This window comes from Oncorhynchus mykiss, chromosome 12, assembly GCF_057628025.1.
Source record: "Oncorhynchus mykiss isolate SJ-2025 chromosome 12, ASM5762802v1, whole genome shotgun sequence".
NCBI classification, from domain to species: Eukaryota; Metazoa; Chordata; class Actinopteri; order Salmoniformes; family Salmonidae; genus Oncorhynchus; species Oncorhynchus mykiss.
The window spans coordinates 20,648,754-20,668,885 of record NC_143033.1 but is presented as its reverse complement, the minus strand read 5'-3'; the positions used below and the strand labels follow the sequence as shown (position 1 = coordinate 20,668,885).

The following is a 20,132-nucleotide window of genomic DNA, read 5'->3' as shown; positions in this document are numbered from 1 at the left end:
CATACAAGTTTGTTATTAAGGCATATGAAAGTTCACATGTTCCAGAAAGCATTTCTGACAAAAAACACACTTAGATTTTTTTTTAAAGTTTACATTCAAACGCCTCTCCTGTGAAGTAGTGACGCGTGATATATGCCTAGTTTCCTGAAACGAGTCACATTTGGCAACACCTGGGTGGCAGGTAGCCTAGTGGTTAGAGTGTTGGACTAGTAACTGAAAGGTTGCAAGATCAAATCCACGAGCTGACAAGGTAAAAATATGCCGTTCTGCCCCTGAACAAGGCAGTTAACCCACTAGGCCGTCATTGAAATTAAGAATTTGTCTTGCCTAGTTAAATAACAACAAAATAAAAATATTGTTTTGAAGATAACAGTGAATTCTTCCCTATGCCAGTTATAGTTTGTGACTCCCTTATTACTCATGACGATAAAATATGCCTGTCTCACTGATACATTTCAGATGTATTTGTCCGTATGGACAGACCACTGAGGGCCGAAGATGAGGGAAAGGGTATACAAAGTCAGTTGGACAACTGAATGCATTCAACTGAGAGATGCTGATTTAGATGCTGCTCTTCCTCTTCTGCAAGACTCAATCATTACTTTTGGGAAGAGGAGCATTTTGGGACAAGGCATTATTTTCTCCAAAGGCTATTTGTGAAGAAGACACGGGGTCAGACATGAACAGTAAGGGCTGTCACCTCCTGGTCTCCCCCTCTGGTGTGCCCCTTTCCCTGGGCATGATCACAGGACAGCAGGCCCCATCTATCAGGATACCTATACGCACCACCCTCTCCCTGGGATGCTGTGCCACCCTGAGCCCATCTCTGGTGGGTAGCAGGGGCAGAGGGGGGGAGGGTGTCCACTACTTCCAAGTACCCCTCAGCACCAGGACACACTTTGGGAGTTCTGTCCTGCTTCCTGCCCTGAGCCTCCGCAAGCAGGTGTTGACCAATGGGAAACAGCCAAATGTTTCAGGTGTCTTACAGATGTCAGGGCAAAAGTTCCTACCACTAATCAGTGCTTGGCGTCTGACTGCTCTGACTGGTGTCAAAGGTAATTTCTTGAAAGCCTTGTAATAAACAACATTAAATACAGAGTAATACATTGACACATGGGTAAACAGCCAATGATGATGTCCTGATCTTCTATGTAAGATAACTGTTATGGACTCGAGCAGCCTCAGATTTTTTACCATCAGTAGGATATAGTGTGACCTTAATGACCTTAGAGCAGTAGTCATCACTCAGCATGTTAAATGCTGATACACTTGTAAAATGAGGATGTCACTCCAAATAAGTTTGAAGTGTCCTATTGAAGTAACCACTTGTGGTTTCCTACCATAAACTATTATTTAAAACTTAGATATTTTGGATATGCTCTGACAGGACCTGTGTTGAGGAACTCTTCTTCCTCTCAACTGAAAGATCCCAGAGTGCACATGTCCTAGAACAGAAGACAGGCTCACAGTGATATGTTGTAAGCAGAGTTGTTCAATCAGCCCCTCTCTTCTCCCCTCTCTTCAAAGTAGCACTGATTTACTGTACATTGACGTCTTCATACTTCACTTTACCTCAATATCGTCTGCCCACCCTAACCTCCAACCCACCCCAGACCTCCTTTGTCCCTGGCCTGTTTATTGATAATTAACCAAGCAGAAAGCTTGTCCCCAAATGACCCAAGGAGGAAAAAGAGGAAGAAAATAAATCTCCTCTGTAATGAACAGAGCAGAAAGCAGAAAGTGTCTCTGTTCAGGTTTGTTAGGGGGAATTTCAGGATTCATAAGCTTCCCCTTACAGAAAAACCACATGATTAAACATGTGTTTTTGGAAAATATTTCACGTGATCACATTTTATTGTGTAGTTTCATGTTATCACGTTGCTTTACATGTTCAAATCTTATCACATTAACTTCACATAAGAGCACATGTGATCACAGGAAAACATGTTTCTGGAACAATGTACATGCGATCACGTGAAATTCATGTGGTTTTTCCGTAAGGGTCTACTAAACACGACAAAAACCATTAGGTTTGTGTTTGATTTCTGTTGAAGATGTCTGTCTCACGGGTCCCTGGTGTGCAAACACAGGTTGCTGTGTTAATATGGTGAAGTGAACTGTGATGGAGATGAACAGACCCTGAACCATGGATTCATTGCATCTCTATCAAAGTCAGATACTTACAGTAAAAACTAGAAATGTGTGTCAGATACATTTTTATTTATTTTATTGAACCATATTTATTTAACTAGGCAATTCAGTTAAGAACAAATTCTTATTTACAATGACGGCCTACGAAAAGGCAAAAGGCCTCCTGCGGGGACGGTCTGGAATTAAAAATATATTTTTTAATTATAAATATAGGACAAAACACACATCACGACAAGAGAGACAACACAACACCACATAAAGAGAGATCTAAGACACAGTATGATGACTGGTTGGATGCAAATGACAATGCCACAACCACATTGTAGAAGACTGCAGTAGTTAAAGCGCTCACTACAAATACACACAGTGAGAGTTCTCCACAACCTTCTTTCTATTATATAGACAAGTTGTCTTGTCTATAATTTACTTAGAAAAGCTTCATTCTATAATTAATTAACTTACGAAAGTGGTTATTTTTAATCTTGTTTCAAGCTATGTTAAACAATGTTGATTGAAAGACTTTAGCACAAGCAACAACACTGCAATGTTGAGGCTGGAGTGCTCAGATATAGGCTTCTGATTCAATATGATTTTTGTAATACAGGTTTTTTTCTGGATAAAAAGGGATCTTAGGTGGTGAGCGTGGTAGGAGGCGTGTGTCACAACTTCCGCCAAAGTCGGTTCCTCTCCTTGTTCGGGCGGCGTTCTAGCCATCGCTGATCCACCTTTCATTTTCCATTTGTTTTGTCTTATCTTCCTGCACACCTGGTTTACATCTCCTACTAATTACATGTGTATTTAACCCTCTGTTCCCTACATGTCTGTGTGGGGTATTGTTTATTGTCAAGGTTGGCACGCTTCCGGCTGGTTTGCGGCGGTTTTTGTTTTATTACCCGTGCTTTGTGGCAGCCGGTACTTTGTACTTGGGTTTTGTACTTTTGCTGCCTCATTTTGTTTCCTTGAGCATTTTGTGTTGTGACACAGTTGGGTTCTGTATTATGATTGCCTAAGTAAAGTGCTTTGTCCATTCATCTCTGCTCTCCTGCGCCTGACTTCCATCCACCAGCTGCACCCACCGTTGACAGCGTGGCAATGGACGTGGCCGGCACGGCTGAATTTTAGAGGAAACCTCATCTTGGTTTGGAGACATTTTTGCATTTGCCTACTTCCTGCAATTCTATACATTTCAACATGGAGCTGAGATAAATAAAATAAAAACAGTTTTGAAGCTAATTTCCTGCAATTCTACAAATTTTGCCATGGAGCTTTGAGAAAATGTTGCAATTCTATGCATTCTGCCATGGATAATAATTCTGTGCTCGTTTCCTCAAACATAATAACAAAATCAATACTGCTAAATTCATTGTTTTTTAAATTTTAAATTCCCGCTGACTGTCTAGCTTTTATTTTGGTTCTTCTCAAATATTATATTATAAAAACATATTTTAAAAACATATTTTAGTCGTTAAAGTTTACACTGAAAGTGTTTTTCCAACCCATAAAATGTCATCTTTTTTTTCACTGTTTTGATTTGTAAAGCATATGGTCTAATTTCCTATGTCCCTTTAGAATATGACCTTGGTGGTGAACCCTCAACCCTCTAATAGTGAACTTGTCTCTACCAGGTTACTTTGTCTCAGGACCAAGTATGCAGGTGTTGGGCCAGCAGGCTGGTGCTAACCTCTGGGTCACCAGTAGTCCCATGGTGGTCCAGAGCCTGGGTCCAGTATCTCCTGTCACGAGTCAGTCCTACACCTCTGTGCCTCTGGTAACACACCCCCAACCCCCACAAGGCCTGGTGGTACCGTACACAGATACCAGGTGAGTCAACCTCTTCACCACTCTAGGTGAGGGAGTATACCACCATACTCTTGTCATTACACTGATTTCTGTACTCTAAACAAAGTCAACATACAGTACTATATTAAACAGTTGTGTTACTCATTTGTGAGATTTCCCTTGTACTTCTATCCTTTCTTCAGGTCCTTGTTCTCCAGAGACTCCCTGGCATCCACCACCCTGAGCCTAGCAGAGACCCACTCAGTTCTGAGTGGCAGACAGGAGTGGCCCTATGGCTACCGGGTCCTTCCTCCACTCTGCCCACAACAGGGTTCCACCCAGGTCAGCAAGGGGGGTGAGCTGCTCAGCCTGCCCCCTGGCACTGCCATGTCTGGGGGCACCAGCATCTCCAACTCTGCCTCCCTGCCCTCCTACCTGTTTGGGGGAGATGCCAACAGCCCCCGGCAGTACTCAGCCCACTCCAAAAAGAGGGCCCTCTCCATCTCACCTCTGTCAGACGGCTATGGCCTTGACTTCAACTCCATCATCCGTACCTCACCCACCTCGCTGGTGTCTTACATCAATGGCTCCCGGAGCTCTCCAACCTCCCACCACACCCTTTCACCACTCCAGCCTGAGGTCTATGGCCACTTCCTGGGGGTGAGAGGGAGCTGTATCCCCTATCCTCAGACTCCAGGCCTCCTCAGCCTCACACCCTCCACGCTCGCTCTGACCCCACTGAGTGACCCCCAACCTGAATTGGAGTGTGGCCGCATGCAGAGGCTGGAGCAGGGCAGGACGCTGGAGAGCCAGATGGCTAACATGGTAGTGGAGCAGCAGTGTCTCCCAGAGGAGGGAAGAACACCACAGAGGGCTGCCAGTAACACTAATGACCTGGTGCCATCTCTACACTTTCAGCTTGAGTTGGCCACCATCATCAGATCAGATAGTCCACCGCAGGGCCCCCCACCTCCTTACCACTCTCACTACCAGCACCGCCATCTCCAAAGACCTCCTAGCCACATCCAGGGTCAGCCCAAGTCCCAGGGCCCTGTCTCTCAGCCCCCCCCAGCTCCCCCTGGGCATGGGACCAGCCTCGTGCCCCATCCCCTGTCCCTCTTCCCCATGCTGGAGGAGGGGGAGCTGGAGGACTACAGTGGGGGGCACTGCTGCCGCTGGGTGGGCTGCAGTGCTGTGTATAACCAAAAGGAGGAGCTGGTTAGGCACATAGAGAAGCTCCATGTGGACCAGCGGAAGGGCGAAGACTTCACCTGCTTCTGGGCGGTGTGTCCACGCAGGTTCAAGCCGTTCAATGCCCGCTACAAACTCCTCATCCACATGAGAGTCCACTCTGGAGAGAAGCCCAACAAGTGCACGGTACATAGCAAATCAATCTCTGGTGAAGGCCTCAAAACTGCCTTTAACATGCAAGTGTGTATCTGTTTAGTCATCCACTTCAGAATCCATTGGCTTTACCTGAACCCAATTTTACCTCAGCTTTACATACCGTCCCCCTTATGCACAATGGTTAACATCCTTTTTTCCATAAGTGTGTTACAGGGGGTTCCCTTCCCGACTGTCTCTCCTGTCTACTGTGAGTCAACCAGCCAGGGAAATAGACATCTTGAAGTACGCATGTTGTACCTCTTTAATGCCTTTGTGTGCTCTGATGTACGTTTGAAGGCTAAAGGTTGGGGTCAGAAATTTGGTCTTTCTCCTTTTAACTGTTGCCATGGGCTAATTAGCCAGCTCTGTGAAAATTGACATGAGAGTTAACTCAATTATGTAGTTATTAAATAAGCACAAAGACAGTGCCGTGCTTAATATCTGGCAGGGTACCATTCAGTAAGCCTCCTGCTCTCTCTCTCCCCGTCTGCCCCCCCCCCCCACCAGGCCTGTCAGTAGCCAATAAGACTTATTAGTGCCAAGTCAGGTATAGACTTGGCTGGGGTTCTGTGAAGGTGATGCCCCCTGGCCCGGTTCTGATCGGTCTGGTTATATGGCCAAGCAGAGAGACAGTTGAATGGAGTTAATCTGAAAGCCATGTATCCTTGGACCTAGTTCTGATGAGGGAATTGGCTGGATTCCCCTGAGACAGGTGCTCCCAGGCCTAGTGCTGCTGCTGGTGGTTCTCTTAAATGTGCCACGTTTTGGTTCACTAGTCTCTATCGGTTGACAGATGAGTTGTACTACACTGTATATTAGAGCTGGGCGATATGGACTAAAATCCATATTTTGCCCTAAATTACCTGAATTGATGCGATAATGATATAACAATACATTTATAACATTAATATGCATTATCCTTTGAACTACTATGACTAGTTTTATGGTTGTTGCCATCAATTCTAGTACAATCACCCATATTAGCAAACTTAATTCAAACGTATTTACATTTCTCTAGTATAGGCTACTTATTGCATTGAACGATATCAGCAAAATGCCTGCGATAAGTGATCGGTGTCGTTCATTTTCAGTTAATCGTCCTAGCTCTACTGTATTGTAAATGCAGTTAAAGGTATACTTCAGGAGCCAGAGCGGCAAAACATCTATGCACATTAGTTGCAGTAATGAGCTTGGGCTCAGTTTTAGGATCATCGAGCTGGATGAGCAGAGTTAACTAGGTTTCCAAGGAGATAATATCACACTCATACTCAAGATCACAGTCTGGATGATTGTAGAGATACCCCACACTCTCAACCCCACTGGGAACATACTTGAGGTTCAGATGAGGAATAGACCAACCATTCTCATTCCTTGTCTTGTTTCGCCGCTTCTTGGTTAGTCAATTATTAACTGGATGCATACCCGTGGTCGACCTTTCGCTCCAAAACACTCACAAAACACTGCATCCCACTGCTGGCTTGCTTCTGAAGCTAAGCAGGGTTGGTCCTGGATGGGAGACCAGATGCTGCTGGAAGTGGTGTTGGAGGGCCAGTAGGAGGCACTCTTTCCTCTGGTCTAAAAAATATTCCAATCCCCCCATGGCAGTGATTAAGGACACATTCATCCCCCTCCTCTCCCCTGTAACTATTTCCCAGGTCGTTGCTGTAAATGAGAATGTGTTCTCAGTCAACTTAGCTGGTAAAATAAAATATTAGTGCTAACCAGTCCCGTTGCTATGGAGGCTGCAGCTGTAGTCGGATGGGTCTGTGTACCATGTAATCTGACCCCCTACCCAAAAACAGAATAGACATTGGATGTGTCAGAAATGGTGCCTTATTCCCTATTTAGTGAATAGAGTGCTATTTTGTACGTACAGATGTAGGATCTTCATTTGACCCGTATTGTCGCAACAAAATAATCCTGCAGCAACAGGATTTGAACATTTAGTCCATAATGTTGGTTAGGCTAGCCAAAATTAGACTACATGAAAAGTGGAATACTGTTACTATAACTGTGTTATTATGGGTAGAATCTTACATTTATCACCCTGTTGCTGGAGAACTTTCGATGTATTTGAGGTTTAAAAAAGCTTACGAAAAATGTATCAACCCCTACAAAAATGCCCATTAATTATAATCCACATAATAATTCACATTTCCTGTTGCTTCAGGATTATTTTCCTACTGTAGCAAACTGGCTCAAATTAAGATCATACATCTGTATCCATTGTACACCATCCCATCATCCCAGGTTTGACTCGGCAGCATAAGATAAAAAAGTCCTACTGAAAAGAAGTAGAACATGGTCAGTACATTATTGACAAAAACAGTCAGAAAACCAAGACTTACTGAACAAAAACAGTCTAAGCAATCAAAGTCAGGATCCTGACAGGATCCAGACTTAGACAACAGAGCCTCTCACAGAGAGAGAGAACCAGGTCTTAGATGCCATGCCAGCCAATTGTTCAAGATTTACGCTCTGGCTTATTGTGAGGAATGATTGACAGGAATAGGTTTGCAAACAGTAGTCCTATAAATCTACCACAATTCTTGTATTATTTTTAACTTAACAACATGAATTGGGGTATTTAGAATATTGTATAGGTAGAGAACATTGTAAGGAACAAGTCTGTGTCAATAACTAAGTTTTGGCAAAAATGCAGATAAACCCTTCCCACTGGGCACAGATATCAATTCAACGTCTATTCCACGTTGGTTTAATGTAATTTCATCGAAATTACTTGGAAACAATATTGATTCAACTAGTGTGTTCCCAGTGGATTATCATTCCAAGCTCTCGATATGTTGACTGGTGTATATCAGGAGTTAGCCGTTTTGATTGATTGGGCCTCAAAGTAGGTCACTTACGGTTAACCAAAAAAAGGCCTTCATTCATATGCCATTTCCCTTTCATACTGTAAAAAATCTGATTGTACATTTTCTTGGTGTTGGGTGTTCTATTCTGCACCAGGTTCAAATGAGTAATAGGTTCACTTGTGTAATCACAGTGTGCATTTAAGCATATCAGTTGTTAAGTTGAAAGAAGACATTCAGACTGAAACCCCAGTAGTTCTGTGTTAATCCACTTAGTTCCTTACAATGGACAGCTTGAAATTCTAGTTCTGCCCACACCACCACAGAATGCAGGCCTGGTGAGATTTCTGGTTTGCCAAGATTTTTAGCGGCACCTCTACAACCGCAAGGAGGGAAATAACTTGGCACCAAAAAAAACGATTCAGACTTCAAAGTATTTTAACAACCCAGCTTCTTCTCAAGTTTCTGTAACTGTTTTTAGCTCTTGTTTTAAAGTAACTGTCCAGTGTTTCTGGAGTTCTATGAAATATGACCTAAAATGAATTACAATATGAGTGAAATAGTTTTTCTTCACAAAAATTGCAATTGAGTATGGAAAAATTGAAGATTTTTCTGTGTTTGAACGGTGTGGGTGTATCCCAACAACAGAATGGTGTGGGTGTAGATGAGTCAGTAAAAATATTTACATGAGTAGACCACTGATTGGCCATCTCAGCCAATGAGCCATCATGACACTGTGTTCTATGTGGAAATAGAAAGGATTTTTTAAATGGTCTGTTTGACATACAAATTTGAGGTTGGGTTTTTTAAGTGTTTTTTTTCTCCAATTCATGCTTTGGCCACAAATATGAGTGTAGGATGAGTCAACATTATTTGGGTATGAGTTAACAGAATATTAACTTTTAAAAGTGAGATTTTCACTGGACAGTTACTTTTAAGACCTAAAAATCTCATACACTAACCTTTTACATTTAAAGAAGATGATAGCAGACAAGAGGATAATTTGACTGAGAATGAGGAGAGGATATGTGAGAGTGAAGTGAGACATGAGAGTCTGAAGATGATAAGAATGGGAGTTGAGCTGTAGATAAGAGTATGAAAAACGCCATGTGAAGATGTGAGATGTGAGAGAGAACAGCGAGAAGAAGTAAGTGAGGAGAAGAGAGAGAGAAGAGAGAGTGGAGATGTGAGAGATGAGATGTGAGAGAGGGTGGAGATGTGAGAGAGTGTGGAGATGTGAGAGAGAAGATGTGAGAGAGAAGAGAGAGTGGAGATGCGACAGAGAGGAGATGAGAGAGTGGAGATGTGAGAGGGGATATGTCAAGAGAGTAGAGAGAGGCTTACTGTGGGCACTAGACTGACTCTGCTGGCACGATGTGGGCAGGTCATTGTTCCCCAGGGCAAAGGAGGCTGCCAGGACCTGTCAGGAGGCTGGCTGTGGCATTTAGCTCCACCGAGGAGCCATGTTGCTATCTATTCAGACCCTCTGTCTCTCAAAGCAGCTAAAAGGGGACTATTAGCTTTATTAGAGGGGGGGCACTGCTGGGCTCCTGGCAGTATAGTTGTGTGATGCTAGTTCTTAGTTTTTTTCCCATCCCCAGGTTGAATGACTATTTATCCTGCTCATTCTCCGTGGCCTGTGTTTTTCTTATGCTAGCCGGTCTGAATGGTCCGATGCTGATCCCTTTCTCTACACTGTTGTTTTGAGTGTCTGGTCATAGGGTACTTTCCTAGGATGCCACTGTATTAGACAACATTTGGACAGAATATCCTGCTGTGTGTGAAGAAGACTTTTGTAAGACTGGCTTTCTCCACTTTCAGTAATACACAACGGCTGTTAGGTCATGTCCCCAGACATGCAGGGCATGGTAAACACCCACAAGGAGAGAGATCGTCATCGTTGCATGGGAGACTCCATTTGTAAGCATTAAAATGCTGTTGAAAATACCCCCAAATTCACACATTTACTATGATACAGTCATGCAGAATCAATTTTCTATCCCTAATAGACGGTTGAGCACTAATAGAATTCTCAGGCATATCCTATCCCTCGATTCCTCTTGAGTTACTTAAGGCTTATAAAATATATCCTTTACTCCATTCCTTTGACATTAAGAACATATGGTTCCCATCAGACGGAGTCATAATGGCTTTACTGGAATTTAGTTTTGGCATAATGACAGTACTCTGCTGGTGGTTGTGGTTTTGCTCTGCAGGGTGTATGTTTGTGCCTGCTGTTTTCCAACTTCGAGAGAGAACATTTGCGAGTGTAGTGTCTCTGGAGTAGGTAGTGCTTTGCCTGTACTGTACGTTAGATATGTGAATTTCATAAAGATACTGTCCTGCAAGAAGATACCAGCAATGTTGATTCAGATAGAGTTCAGAAGAGAAATAGAGTTTGAAGTTAGCGCTATGTTATTACATTAATTAAAGGAATGGGAAATATGTCCCATACGAATGCGATGAGTCAAATATTAAAGGAACTGTATTTAGTCAGTTTAGACTGAGGGAGAGGTATAGCAAGGAATGCAAGGAATCCAGTCCTGGAGAAACAATAATAAAATGGGTCACGGTTCCATGACTTTACTCTGTGATGCTGAAGTAAGAACATTCCAAGCACCATGACCGCAGAGAGCGCAAAGAGCTAGGCTTGGCTTACAGTAAGAAACTGTGATGATTCACATGTTTTGAGGGTGAAGTCATTGCAGTGAGGTGGGTAGTACTGCACAAAGGAGAGCTATTCAGTTCTGCTGACTTGAATTAACTACACTACTACTGTATCTCATAGCTTGTGACAGCGAGTGCAGTAGACCTGGGCAGGGAGCAAGTTATTTTGGCAAAGAACAAACCTCTCTACCTAAGCCCTTCTACCAGTTGGTGGTAGCATTTTTCTACAATGAGTTACTCTGTCATGTAGCTCCTACGAGACCCTAAAGACAAGATTGTTTTTACAGACATTGAGGTCTGTTTACACACAGATACTGAACCCTGCTGGTTACATTTTGTTTGTCAATGTTGTTTTTTCCCGGATATTGTTTTGTGGTTAGTGCTATCTGCAATCCTTGGGTTGTCCGTACCCTAAACCCTAACATTAACCCCTACCCTATCCATAACCTAACCCTAACCATTTTAAATGTTAATTTCAATGGGGTATTGTCAGAGTTGGGACATCCCAAGTATCCCAGATAGCCTGAACTATTGATTTGTGGCCCAAGTTGTACAGTATAGTTTTATGATAGTGTACAATTAGTATACCTATCACTCCTGTCCCTGTGCCCTATGTGTGTGGTTGCAGTTTGAGGGCTGTCAGAAGGCTTTCTCTCGGCTGGAGAACATGAAGATCCACCTGCGCAGCCACACTGGAGAGAAGCCTTATATATGCCAGTACCCCAGCTGCCACAAAGCCTTCAGCAACTCCAGTGACAGAGCCAAGCATCAGCGCACACACCTGGACACGGTGAGTTGAGTGGCATAACTCAGACAGACACACATATGGTGGGACAATGGCGCTGGAGGAGATGGCTGCCGTTTTACAGTCTCCTAACCAATTGTGTTATTGTGTGTGTTTTTTCGCAACTTATTTTGTACATAATGTTCCTGCCACCATCTCTTATGACCGAAAAGAGCTTCTAGATATCAGGACAGCGATTACTCACCTCGTACTGGAAGAAGAGTTTTTCTTTAACAAGTCGGATATAAAAGGACTTACTTCAGACACCCGACAAGGCCCTCATCCCCGTCATTCGCAGGACAAAGAGACAGCGATATCGGGGACGTAGGTCGTGTTGCCTTGTAAGGATCCTATGGTGAGAGGGTAAATCTGCCTTTACCATCAGTCCTATCAGCCAACGTTGTTATCATTGGATAACAAAATAGATGAACTACGACCACATACAGTGGGGAGAACAAGTATTTGATACACTGCCGATTTTGCAGGTTTTCCTACTTACAAAGCATGTAGAGGTCTGTAATTTTTTATCATAGGTACACTTCAACTGTGAGAGACGGAATCTAAAACAAAAATCCAGAAAATCACATTGTATGATTTTTAAAGTAATTAATTTGCATGAATTACATACGTACATACCCAAACCAGAAGCCACGGATTACAGACAGCTTGCGCACTGAGCTAAAGGTTAGAGCTGCCGCTTTCAAGGATCGGGACTCTAACCCGGAAGCTTATAAGAAATCACTCAGATAAACCATCAAACATTGTGTGATCTCGCTCTCCGTAGCTGATGTGAGTAAGACCTTTAAACAGGTCAACATTCACAAGGTTGCAGGGCCAGACGGATTACCAGGACATGTACTCGGAGCATGCGCGGACCAACTGGCAAGTGTCTTCACTGACATTTTCGACTGAGTCTTTTATACCAACATGTTTCAAACAGACCACCACAGTCCTTGTGCCCAAGAGAACTAAGGTAACCTGCCTAAATGACTACCAACCTGTAGCACTCACATCTGTAGCCATGAAGTGCTTTGAAAGGCTGGTCATGGGTCACATCAACACCATTATCCCAGAAACCCTAGACCCACTCCAATTTGCATATCGCCCCAACAGATCCACAGATGATGCAATCTCTATTGCACTCCCCACTGCTCTTTCCCACCTTGACAAAAGGGACAACTATGTGAGAATTCTATTCATTGACTACAGCTCAGGGTTTAACACCATAGTGCCCACAAAGCTCATCACTAAGCTAAGGACCCTGGGACTAAACGCCTCCCTCTGCAACTGGATCCTGGAATTTTTAACGGGCTGCCCCCAGGTGGTAAGGGTAGGTAACAACACATCCGCCACGCTCATCCTCAACACGGGGGCCCCCAGGGGTGCGTGCTCAGTCCCCTCCTGTACTCCCTGTTCACTCATGGCACGACTCCAACACCATCATTAATTAATTAACACCAACAGTCATGAAGAGGCCACGACAAAGCCTATTTCTCCTCAGGGGACTGAAAAGACTTGTCATGGGTCCTCAGAACTTTAAAAAGTTATACTGCTGCACAATCAAGAGCATGACTGCCTGGTATGGCAACTGTTCGGCCTCCAACCACAAGGCTCCCGAGTGGTGCAGCGGTCTAAGGCACTGCATCAGTGCAAGAGGAGTCAATACAGTCCCTGGTTCAAATCCAGGCGCATCTGGCTGTGATTGGGAGTCCCATAGGGCTGTGGACAATTGACCCAGTGTTGGTCGGGTATGGCTGGGGTAGGCCGTCATTGTAAATAAGAATTTGTTCTTAATTAACTGACGTGCCTTGTTAAATAATGGTTAAATAAAAAAAATATACAGTTGAAGTTTACATAGGTTGGAGTCATTAAAACTCATTTTTCAACCACTCCACAAATTTCTTGTTAACTTCTTGCGTCGAGCAATCCCGTATCAGGGAGCGTAATCATAGCCTCAAGCTCATTACCATAACGCAACGTTAACTATTCATGAAAATCGCAAATGAAATGAAATAAATATATTGGCTCACAAGCTTAGCCTTTTGTTAACAACACTGTCATCTCAGATTTTCAAAATATGCTTTTCAACCATAGCTACACAAGCATTTGTGTAAGAGTATTGATAGCCTAGCATAGCATTAAGCCTAGCATTCAGCAGGCAACATTTTCACAAAAACAAGAAAAGCATTCAAATAAAATCATTTACCTTTGAAGAACTTCGGATGTTTTCAATGAGGAGACTCTCAGTTAGATAGCAAATGTTCAGTTTTTCCAAAAATATTATTTGTGTAGGAGAAATCGCTCCGTTTTGTTCATCACGTTTGGCTAAGAAAAAACCCCGAAAATTCAGTCATTACAACACCAAACCTTTTTCCAAATTAACTCCATAATATCGACAGAAACATGGCAAACGTTGTTTAGAATCAATCCTCAAGGTGTTTTTCACATATCTATTCGATGATAAATCATTCGTGGCAGTTGCGTTTCTCCTCTGAAGAAAATGGAAAAATACACTCAGGTGGAGATTACGCAATAATTGCAACGGAGGACACCAAGCTGGTAAATGTAGTCTCTTATGGTCAATCTTCCAATGATATGCCTACAAATACGTCACAATGCTGCAGACACCTTGGGGAAAACGTGGAAAAGGTAAGCTGACTCCTAGCTCCTCCACAGCCATATAAGGAGTCATTGCTATGAGGCGGTTTCAAAAAATGCGGTACTTCCTGATTGTATTTGTATCCGGGTTTTTTCTGTAACATCAGTTCTGTGGCACTCACAGACAATATCTTTGCAGTTTTGGAAACGTCAGAGTGTTTTCTTTCCAAAGCTGTCAATTATATGCATAGTCGAGCATCTTTTCGTGACAAAATATCTTGATAAAAACGGGAACGTTTTTCATCCAAAAATTAAAAGAGCGCCCCCTATATCGAAGAAGTTAACAAACAAATACTTTGTGCATGACACAAGTAATTTTTCCAACAATTGTTTACAGACAGATTATTTCACTTATAATTCACTATCACAATTCCGGTGGTTCAGAAGTTTACAAACACTAAGTTGACTGTGCCTTTAAACAGCTTGGAAATTTCTAGAAAATGGATTTAAATGCTTCTGACAGGCTAACTGATTTGAGTCAATTGGAAGTGTACCTGTGAATGTATTGCAGGGCCTAGCTTCAAACTCAGTGCCTCTTTGCTTGGCATCGTGGGAAAATCAAATTAAATCAGCCAGACCTCAGAAAACAAATTGTAGACCTCAACAAGTCTGGTTCATCCTTGGGAACAATTTCCAAATGCCTGAAGGTACCACGTTCATCTGTACAAACAATAGTACGCAAGTATAAACACCATGCAACCACGCAGCCGTCATACTGCTCAGGAAGGAGAGGAGTTTTGTCTCCTAGAGATGAACATACTTTGGTGCGAAAAGTGAAAATCAATCCCAGAACAACAGCAAAGGACCTTGTGAAGATGCTGGAGGATACAGGTACAAAAGTATCTATATCCACAGTAAAACGAGTCCTATATCGACATAACCTGAAAGGCCGCTCAGCAAGGAAGAAGCCACTGCTCCAAAACTGCCATAAAAAAATCTGGATTACCGTTTGCAACTGCGCACGGGGACAAACATCGTACTTTTTGGAGAAATGTCCTCTGGTCTGATGAAACATAAATAGGACTGTTTGGTCATAATGACCATTGTTATGTTTGGAGGAAAAAGTAGGCGGCTTGCAAGCCGAAAACACCATCCTAACCGTGAAGAACGATGTTGGCAGCATCATGCTGTGGGGGTGCTTTGCTGCAGGAGGGACTGGTGCACTTCACAAAATAGATGGCATCATGAGGAAAGAAAAATTATGTGGATATATTGCAGCAACATCTCAAGACATCAGTCAGGAAGTTAAAGCTTGGTAGCAAATGGGTTTTCCAAATGGACAATGACCCCAAGTATACTTCCAAAGTTGTGGCAAAATGGCTTAAGGACAACAAAGTCAAGGTATTGGAGTGGCCATCACAAAGCCCTGACCTCAATCCTGAAGAAAATTTGTGGGCAGAACTGAAGAAGCGTGTGCGAGCAAGGAGGCCTACAAACCTGACTCAGTTACACTAGCTCTGTCAGGAGAAATGGGCCAAAATTTACCAAACTTATTGTGGGAAGCTTGTGGAAGGCTACCCAAAACATTTGACCCAAGTTAAACAATTTAAAGGCAATGCTACCAAATACTAATTGAGTGTATGTAAACTTCTGACCCACTGGAAATGTGATGAAAGAAATACAAGCTGAAATAAATCATTCTTCCTACTATTATTCTGACATTTCACATTCTTAAAATAAAGTGGTGATCCTAATTTACCTAAAACAGTGAATTTTTACTAGGATTACATGTCAGGAATTGTGAAAAACTTGAGATTAAATGTATTTGTCTGAGGTGTATGTAAACTTCCGACTTCAACTGTATATTACAAAGGCACTACAGAGGGTTGTGCGTACGGCCCAGTACATCACGGGGGCCAAGCTTCCTGCCATCCAGGACCTCAATAGCTTGCAATGTCAGAGGAATGCCCTTAAAATTGTCAAAGATAAGACTCCTGAACAGCTAATCAAATGGCTACCCAGATGATTTGCATTGCCCCCCTCTTTTACGCTGCTCTTACTCCCTGTTTATTATCCATGCATAGTCACTAACTCTTCCTACATGTACATTACTGTTCAAAGGTTTGGGGTCAGTAAGAAATCTCCTTGTTTTTGATAGAAAAGCACATTTTTTTTGTCCGTTAAAATAATATTAAATTGAACAGAAATTAGAGTGTAGACATTGTTAATCTTGTAAATGACTATTGTAGCTGGAAATGGCAGATTTTTTAAATGGAATATCTACATAGGCATACAGAGGCCCATTATCAGCAACCATCACTCCTGTGTTCCAATGGCACGTTGTGTTACCTAATCCAAGTTTATCATTTTAAAGGCTAATTGATCATTAGAAAACACTTTTGCAATGATGTAGCACAGCTGAAAACTGTTGTTCTGATTAAAGAAGCAATATAACTGGCCTTCTTTAGACTAGTTGAGTATCTGGAGCATCATACCAAGGTGGCATAGCAGTCAGACGTCCTTTCTTGTCACGCCCTGGTCTTAGTATTTTGTGTTTTCTTTATTAATTTGGTCAGGCCAGGGTGTGACATGGGTTTTTTATGTGGTGTGTTTTGTCTTGGGGTTTTTCGTAGGTATTGGGATTGTGGCTTAGTGGGGTTTTCTAGCATAGTCTATGGCTGTCTGGAGTGGTTCTCAATCAGAGGCAGGTGTTTATCGTCATCTCTGATTGGGAACCATATTTAGGCAGCCATATTCTTTGAGTGTTTCGTGGGTGATTGTTCCTGTCTCTGTTTGTTTTGCACCAGTATAGGCTGTTAGGTTTTCGTGTTCCGTTTATTGTTTTTGTATTGTTCGTGTTTCATCTTCATTAAAGATGTATCGAATTAACCACGCTGCATTTTGGTCCGACTCTCCTTCGACGGAAGAAAACCCTAACATTTCTCCTCATCTTGTCGTGTCCCGTGTATATATATATATTTACATCTTTCTTCGCATATCTTTTATATATTTTCTTTTCCAAAAACTCAACTTCAAAACACTCTCCTGCAACCTGCATCACCAATTTAAAAATAAAAAAAAGTATTATTTACCTCAAATCTGAAATCCACAATAGAAGCTAGCCAGAAGCTAGCCAGAAGCTAGCCAGTTTACTGGCTAACATTAGTATTCAGCTGACCACGGTTTGTGGTCATCGGCTATCCTTTAGCTCGAAAAGCTATTTTTCTCTCCATATCCCCGGATTTCAACACAAGCTCTGGACATTTACACCTGGATCTCGCAGCTAGCTAGCTGCTATCCGTGTAACTATTGGCTTACGTTGATCCCGGAACAAACATCAATTATTCCGGAGCTAGCCAGCTGAAGAGTTCCATCAGCCACTCCTGGGCTACAATCACCTATCCGGACCGATGCGGAGCCCCACCGGGCCTTCACGACTGGACTACTGACGTTATCTGCCCGAGGAAGTTATCCAACTGGCCCCTCCGTCGCGACGATACCTGAACGCCCATCTGCGGCCCGCGAATCGTTAGCTGTCTTATCGGCTGCTATCTGAATAGGTCTATCGGACAATTTCTCTTGGGTCACTTTAACTATCTATTTTTGATAGATTGGTCCCTTCTACCACACGGAACCCCACTAATCTACCGGCGGAAAGGCACGAGGTGACTAAAAACAGACCTCCATCCTATGCTAGCTTTCTACCAATTGTAACGCTTTTCGTTGGTGGAAGAAGGAGTAGACCAAAGCGCAGCGTGGTACGTGTTCATGATAACTTACCTTTAATAAACTGAACACTGAATGCAACCGAACAAGAGAATAAAGGAAAACCGAAACAGTCCTGTATGGTGAAAACACTGATATGGAAAATAACCACCCACAAACAAGAGTGGGAAAACAGGCTACCTAAGTATGGTTCTCAATCAGAGACAACGATTGACAGCTGCCTCTGATTGTGAACCATACCAGGCCAAACACATAGAAATATAGAATGCCCACCCCAACTCACGCCCTGACCAAACTAAAACAGAGACATAAAAAAGGAACTACGGTCAGGACGTGACACCGATGGCCTGGCTAGCTGTCTGAATCGCCGTTACCCCAACGAACCTCATTACTCACTGGACCCTTATGATCACTCGACTAAGCATGCCTCTCCTTAATGTCAATATGCCTTGTCCATTGCTGTTCTGGTTAGTGTTTATTGGCTTATTTCACTGTAGAGCCCTGCTCATTATACCTTATCCAAACTTTCAGTTCCACCACCCACACATGCGATGACATCACCTGGTTTCAATGATGTTTCTAGAGACAATATCTCTCTCATCATCACTCAATACCTAGGTTTACCTCCACTGTATTCACATCCTACCATACCTTTGTCTGTACATTATACCTTGAAGCTATTTTATCGCCCCCAGAAATCTTTTTTTACTCTCTGTTCCGGACGTTCTAGACGACCAATTCTCATAGCTTTTAGCTGTACCCGTATCCTACTCCTCCTCTGTTCCTCTAGTGATGTAGAGGTGAATCCAGGCCCTGCAGTGCCTAGCGCCACTCCTATTCCCCAGGCACTCTCTTTTGATGACCTCTGTAACCGTAATAGCCTTGGTTTCATGCATGTTAACATTAGAAGCCTCCTCCCTATGTTTGTTCTATTCACTGCTTTAGCACACTCTGCCAACTCGGATGTTCTAGCCGTGTCTGAATCCTGGCTTAGGAAGACCGTCAAAAATTCAGAAATTTCCATCCCTAACTACAACATTTTCAGACAAGATAGATCGGCCAAAGGGGGCTGTGTTGCAATCTACTGCAAAGATAGCCTGCAGAGTTATGTCCTACTATCCTTGTCTGTGCCCAAACAATTTGAACTTCTACTTTTAAAAATCCACCTCTCTAAAAACAAGTCTCTCACAGTTGCCGCCAGCTATAGACCACCCTCTGCCCCCAGCTGTGTTCTGGACACCATATGTGAACTGATTGCCCCCCATCTATCTTCAGAGCTTGTGCTGCTAGGTGACCTAAACTGGAACATGCTTAAAACCCCAGCCATCCTACAATCGAAGCTTGATGCCCTCAATCTCACACAAATGATCAATGAACCTACCAGGTACCACCCCAAAGCCGTAAACATGGGCACCCTCATAGATATCATCCTAACCAACTTGCCCTCTAAATACACCTCTGCTGTTTTCAACAAAGATCTCAGCGATCACTGCCTCATTGCCTGCATCCGTAATGGGTCAGCGGTCAAACGACCTCCACTCATCACTGTCAAACGCTCCCTGAAACACTTCAGCGAGCAGGCCTTTCTAATCGACCTGGCCGGGGTATCCTGGAAGGATATTGATCTCATCCCGTCAGTAGAGGATGCCTGGTTATTTTTTTAAATACCTTCCTCACCATCTTAAATAAGCATGCCCCATTCAACAAATTTGGAACCAGGAACAGATATAGCCCTTGGTTCTCTCCAGACCTGACTGCCCTAAACCAACACAAAAACATCCTATGGCATTCTGCATTTAGCATCGAACAGCCCCCGTGATATGCAACTTTTCAGGGAAGCTAGAAACCAATATACACAGGTAGTTAGAAAAGCCAAGGCTAGCTTTTTCAAGCAGAAATTTGCTTCCTGCAACACAAACTCAAAAAACTTCTGGGACATTGTAAAGTCCATGGAGAATAAGAACACCTCCTCCCAGCTGCCCACTGCACTGAGGATAGGAAACACTGTCACCACCGATAAATCCACTATAATTGAGATTTTCAATAAGCATTTTTCTACGGCTGGCCATGCTTTCCACCTGGCTACCCCGGTGAACAGCACTGCACCCCCCACAGTAACTCGCCCAAGCCTTCCCCATTTCTCCTTCTCCCAAATCCAGTCAGCTGATGGTCTGAGAGAGCTGCAAAATCTGGAACCCTACAACTCAGACGGGCTGGACAATCTGGGC

At 43.2% G+C, this 20,132-nt stretch overlaps 1 protein-coding gene across 14 annotated transcripts in view; it reads left to right on the top strand.

The window, feature by feature from the left end:
- Positions 1–20,132, top strand: part of LOC110537153 (zinc finger protein GLIS3) — a 118,987-nt gene that overhangs the window by 79,578 nt on the left and 19,277 nt on the right. For 4 of the 14 annotated variants that reach the window (XR_016484927.1, XR_016484926.1, XM_090191968.1 and 1 more), the window contains exons 2-6: positions 460–1,055; positions 3,777–3,972; positions 4,134–5,307; positions 5,491–5,559; positions 11,425–11,586. Coding sequence is in view for 7 of the 14 variants with exons in the window: in XM_090191968.1 (XP_090048094.1) it covers positions 566–1,055; positions 3,777–3,972; positions 4,134–5,307; positions 5,491–5,559; positions 11,425–11,586 (2,091 nt within the window). In the remaining 7 variants the exon portion in view is untranslated. Of the gene's footprint in view, positions 1–459; positions 1,056–3,776; positions 3,973–4,133; positions 5,308–5,480; positions 5,560–11,424; positions 11,587–20,132 lie in introns of all 14 variants that reach the window. The other 10 variants (XR_016484931.1, XM_021622972.3, XM_090191972.1 and 7 more) reach the window with 6 other exon arrangements.